Source organism: Dendropsophus ebraccatus, chromosome 6, assembly GCF_027789765.1.
Source record: "Dendropsophus ebraccatus isolate aDenEbr1 chromosome 6, aDenEbr1.pat, whole genome shotgun sequence".
Classification (NCBI taxonomy): Eukaryota; Metazoa; Chordata; class Amphibia; order Anura; family Hylidae; genus Dendropsophus; species Dendropsophus ebraccatus.
Genome location: NC_091459.1, coordinates 142,217,699 through 142,223,698, shown reverse-complemented (window position 1 = coordinate 142,223,698; position 6,000 = coordinate 142,217,699). Strand labels below are relative to the sequence as shown.

Sequence of the window (6,000 nt, the reverse complement as noted above, 5' to 3'; positions counted from 1 at the left end):
CATGCCTGGACAGTGAAAAATCCAAAACCAAAGCTTTGGCTGTCCAGGCATGATGGAAATTGTAGTTTTGCAACAGCTGTAGGGCCGGAGGTTCTCTATTTCCCACATTCCTGTGGTTGAGTGTCGAGTATCTATCTACTCCTGTCATCATTCACTGTTGTCCTGTTTATGATGATAAAGACGACACTGCTGGAAGGTGATCTGCACAGAACGGGAAGTCACAGCTTAATATTTGGCCTAGTGGTCAAACTGAAAATTACAAGATTACAGGTATATTTTACAATACTGATAGTAAATAGAAAAAAAATAAAAAAATTCTTTAAAAAATTTTGATTTACACAATAGGTGATTTCCTGAGAACACATTCCCTTGGTGATACTCAGGTAAAGTTATACTGCTGTTACCTACAGTTAAGGTCCAAAAGGGGCAAGAACAGAAATGAGCAAAATTGTCAAAAGTTTGGTTGGGCAGGTGCACCAAATATTAACAAGCTGCTCGTTCTACTTACATGTCCACGCTCCCTCCTTCTCCATTCCGGTCCCATAGTCATCTCCAGTGAAGGCCCGCTCAGCCAATCACAGGCTGACTGGGAGAGGAAAGCACCGCCGCTTGTTATTGGCTGAGTGAGCTGTCATTCTAGAGACAAAAGTGACAGCCCACTTAACCAATCACAGACTGCAGAGCTGTCCTGTCCCAGCCACCCTGTGATTGGCTGAGCAGGCCTTCACTGAAGAAGCTGATGGGATGGGACCAGAGAGCCAGAAGCAGACACCAGGGACAGGCAAGAAAAACTTTTTTTGTTGTTGTTGTTTTTTGAGACGTGCGTCAGCTCTTACGGAACCTTCCAAATTTTGCAAAAAGTTTGGTTTGGTAGTGAACCAAACTTTTTGCAAAGTTCGGAATGAATCTGGGTTTGGGCGGCTCAGTCTGCTCATCCCTAGGCAAGAGTATAACTTTTTTTTATGGGCCTTATACATACTAAAAATTCAGGACTTCTGGACAACCGGACCGAGGACTAGTGTTGGAGGTGACCTCCAGGAACATAAGTGTTGATCCTGGAGTTTAGGTAAAGATAGCTACACACAAAACATGGTCCATCGCGGAACCAAAAAGTGGCATATAATCCATTCATAAGATCTGGACGCATTTAACATTTGACCATAGTAACTGCGGCCCCTTTACTGAGCAATCAAAAAGTTATCGGAGAAGACAGACTGTATGGTTTATCATTGTGCTGAGCTCGCCGTCGTGTTATCGCCATCTCCAATTATCTTTAAATCGCGCTTGACATTAAGTAACAAATCCATATCGCTCGGGGATGCCGACCAGCTGAGAGGCACAGAAGATCTTCCAGTTTGGAATCCGGAGACACAAATAGGATGTAACACAAACAATATGAAGCTGTCTGGTGGAGGCTGACCTCTGCTAAGCTACCCTAGTGTATATATATTTGCAAGAGCCAGACAGATAATTGCTTTCTGGCTCAGTCTATGCGTTCTGCACCGTCTAGCGGCATCACGTGTTGGGTCTAAATATTTGTTTGAAAATTGCTTCAGAAATATATAAAAAAAAAATCTCTGGAAAGGCAGAGCCAGATAGGAGCAGTTGTTTTTTACCTGACTGGTTTCTCTGCCGGTTGTCCCAGGAGGTCCGGGATGCTGTGAATTCTCCGGGCCTTCGCCGCCACCGCTGCCGCCACCTGGGTGTATCTGGTAATTTACTGCTTGGAAGAGAATCTGCAGGAACACAGCAGGTCGTGAAAATTATTTCTGAAACCAAATGACTAAGGAAATCTAAAACTTCACTTTGGTCCTTTGTTCTTTAGAGGCAGGATGAGAAGGTTCAAGTCTTTGACCACCACCGGATACATGCCTGCCATCATAATTACATGTATACTAATTGGAATAAAGGAACCTTGCAAACATTGTTGATTAAAAAATATGTTTTTCAAAACATCCTATACGTTTCCATGGTAACAGACTACAAACAAACCCTTCAGTGTAGTCTGAGAAAAAACTGCAAACATTATTCCCTCAAAAATTCCCTAAATCTCTTTTAAAATTTCCTATACATACCTATGTGTTTCCATAGTGGCAGACTACAAACAAACCCACTAGTGTAGTCTGATGCTACGCTTATGATTACTTCTGACTGTTCCCCTACTTCTTGCTAACCTACTGAATTTGTGTTTGTGTAGAGTCAAAAACAAATTTAAGTGTAGATCTTGCAGAAAAGTTTTTTTTTTCTTTTTTAATTTGTTACACTTGAGACACATAAGTCTGCAAAGGAGCTGCATACGGATTTTTTTTTTTATTGAATACCTTGTGCAAGGATGCAGCAGTCAGGTGTATTACATCTTATCAGCTGCTGTATGTCCTGCAGGAAGTGGTGTATTCTTTCCAGTCTGATACAGTGCTCTCTGCTGCCACCTCTGTCCATGTCAGGAACTGTCCAGAGCACTAACAAATCCACACACTCTGTTTCCCCGAAAATAAGACAGTGTCTTATATTATATTTTTGATCCCAAAGATGGGCTAGGGATCTTATTTTTCACATGCACAGCAGGGAAAGAGCGTACGGCACGGCGGCTTCTGGCCACCAGGGGGAGCTCACCGCAGCACATATGTACAGCACAGCAGGGACAGCATACGGCATGCAACAGGATAATAGGAGCCGCATACAGCTCTACATCTGAGGATAGGGGACAACGGGGAGGGCGGCAGGCAATGGGCTTCTTGATGCCTTGTCTGCATGTGATGACCACAGAAGGGAACATCCGAGTTGGCGGCAGGTGACGGTCTGTTCTGCATGCAGCTGCTGGTGTCCTGTTCAGTGGGCATGCTTCCAAACAAAGATTTTGCTAGGTCTTACTTTCAGGGGAGGCCTTATATATAGTAATTCAACAAAACCTCTACAAGGTTTTTTTCTCAGGGGATGTTTTATTTACGGGAAAACAAGGTAGAAAACCTCTCCTGCTCTCCAGACTGGAAAGAATACACCACTTCCTGCAAGACATACAGCAGCTGATAAGTAATGGAAGACTACAGATTGTTTTATAGAAGTAAATTACAAATCCCCGGCACCAGTTGATATGAAGGAAGGAAAAAAAAATGGTGACCAACACGTTTAATTCGCAACATATTTAAAAATTGACTCTTTTTATGCTGCACCAGTTTCCGGCAATGAGATTACCAGGGTTATCCAGGACGGTTTGATTAGTATTTTGATCCTTTCTTTAAATGGAAGTTAAAGGAAAAACTGATAAAAAATGGATGCACACGAATACATCCTTTTTTGTAAAAAAAAAAAAAAAAAAAGCCAGATGAACAAACGGACAGTAAAAAAGTGCAGTGTGAACCCAGCCCTATTTTTGGCTTATGTGGCTTTAGAACTTCTAAAATGCTATTATGGTGACTAGCAGGACTAGCAAGGTTATTGTCAGGCTACAAATGTATGTATGTTCGAATTTAAACGATAATCGTTCTGTGTAATTGCAGGCAACGATCGAACAATCGTTCGTATTTCGTTGATTTAGATCTGAACCTATAATTATCGTTAATCGTTCGCTGTAATTCCACGTTCGTTCTCTCAAGGTCCGCATTTGTTTACTAATTGTTCAGTGTAATTGCACATTGTTCATTGTTTTTCTGGGATCAGAAGGAATAAAAGGTCATAGTACCGATCGTAACTAACGACCATCGTTCTGTGTAATATGGTGAACGATTTCAGGTTAACGATAAAACAATCTCGTTTGCGACTGTTTATCGCTAGTCGGTAAAAATCGCTCAGTGTAATAGGACCTTAATGGAGTTACTGGATGATTAGACATGCAGACGAGTTATTGCAGCTCTGCTGGGAATGGAGGAGCTCTAGTCTTTAGCTGATTGTAATGATAATTGGGATAACCTTCGTGTGTTCCCCGCTCCTAATCACCTCCACATGTGAGCCTCCTACTGACCTGTGTCTGCAATGAGCTGCTGGCCGCTAGCTGTGTCTGTATGGCGCATGGAGGGCAATGCGTTAAAGCAAAGGCCATCAGTTCTTTACGGGTGCCAAGGTCCTCATAGGTCTCACACTGTCCCAGCTTGCTGCAGACTTCCCAGCTTTTATTATACCCTGAAAATAGAGGGAATACAGGGATTAATGTATGCTTTAATTCTATTAAACCCCATAAAGGGCCAATAAAACTGGTTACTGGTTAACCTAGTAGAAAGATAGCTAGGAAGGAGATAGATAGATAGATAGATAGATAGATAGATAGATAGATAGATATGTAACAGAAAATCTAAGCAGCACTGCTCAAAAATATTCGGGTGCCAGCGGTCCTGGATCCTGACCACAGATCGTTCCCAAATAGCAAATAGATAATCCACGGCACTCACGGGGTTAAAAAGGGAAAAAAGTAAGTGATTTATTGCAGCATTCCAAAACAAGACACAACGTTTCGGTAACCTCACGTTACCATCCTCAAGTGTCACTTAAGGATGGTAACGTGAGGTTACCGAAACGTTGTGTCTTGTTTTGGAATGCTGCAATAAATCACTTACTTTTTTCACCGTTTAACCCCGTGAGTGCCGTGGATTATCTATTTGCTAGATAGATAGATAGATAGATAGATAGGAGATAGATAGATAAGAGATAGATAGATAGATAGATAGATAGATAGATAGATAGATAGATAGGAGATAGATAGATGGGAGATAGATAGATAGGAGATAGATAGATAGGAGATAGATAGATAGGAGATAGATAGATAGGAGATAGATAGATAGGAGATAGATAGATAGGAGATAGATAGATAGGAGATAGATAGATAGGAGATAGATAGATAGGAGATAGATAGATAGATAGATAGATAGATAGATAGATAGATAGGAGATAGATAGATAGGAGATAGATAGATAGGAGATAGATAGATAGGAGATAGATAGATAGGAGATAGATAGATAGATAGATAGATAGATAGATAGATAGATAGATAGATAGGAGATAGATAGATAGGAGATAGATAGATAGGAGATAGATAGATAGGAGATAGATAGATAGATAGATAGATAGATAGATAGATAGATAGATAGATAGATAGATAGATAGGAGATAGATAGGAGATAGATAGATAGATAGATAGATAGATAGATAGATAGATAGATAGATAGGAGATAGATAGATCGATAGGAGATAGATAGATAGGAGATAGATAGATAGATAGATAGATAGATAGATAGATAGATAGGAGATAGATAGATGGGAGATAGATAGATAGGAGATAGATAGACAGATAGGCGATAGATAGGAGATAGATAGATAGATAGATAGATAGATAGATAGATAGATAGATAGATAGATAGATAGGAGATAGATAGATAGATAGGAGATAGATAGATAGATAGATAGATAGATAGATAGATAGATAGATAGGAGATAGATAGATAGATAGATAGATAGATAGATAGATAGATAGATAGGAGATAGATAGATAGATAGATAGATAGATTCTTGCTTATAGAAGTTCTAGGTCTGGTACCAGCAGTCATGAGTTCCTGGCAGTGTCCATTGGCAGCCTTGTAATCTTGGCAATGAAGCGCCTGTTCAGCAAGTAGAGTTAGAACCTGTCCTTTCCTTTCTGTCTCTTCATTTCCTAAAATACAGAACACATTACCATATATACACACAGTATACTTTTCCCACCTCTAATATAGGAATATGTGTTGAACCAGAAGTCATTGTGAAGGACGCTGGTAACCTCTCATCATCTTGGCTATACTTTATTAGTACTTTGTATTCCATCTAAAGTCTTGCTGCTCTTACAGTAAAGAATCCACTTCTAAGCAACAGAATGCACCTTTCCGCTAGACCTAATGGATGGTACAGATAATGGATAACTACAGATGACATAGATCTCTGTGCTGTCACAGCTATTACAACCTCCATACACAATTCCTGATATCCGGCAGTTCCACCAATTCCAGTTACCACCTCTGACCCTGCTCCAGTGCTCCC

General features: G+C 40.4%; 1 protein-coding gene across 2 annotated transcripts in view; it reads right to left on the bottom strand.

Annotated features, from left to right (window-relative positions):
- The window catches only part of NBAS (NBAS subunit of NRZ tethering complex), a 445,751-nt gene that overhangs the window by 235,339 nt on the left and 204,412 nt on the right, over window positions 1-6,000 (bottom strand). For both annotated transcript variants that reach the window (XM_069973153.1, XM_069973154.1), the window contains exons 33-35: window positions 5,525-5,638; window positions 3,959-4,116; window positions 1,617-1,736 (exon numbers count right to left, since the gene is read on the bottom strand). In XM_069973153.1, the coding sequence (XP_069829254.1) occupies window positions 1,617-1,736; window positions 3,959-4,116; window positions 5,525-5,638 (392 nt within the window). The remainder of the gene's footprint in view (window positions 1-1,616; window positions 1,737-3,958; window positions 4,117-5,524; window positions 5,639-6,000) is intronic.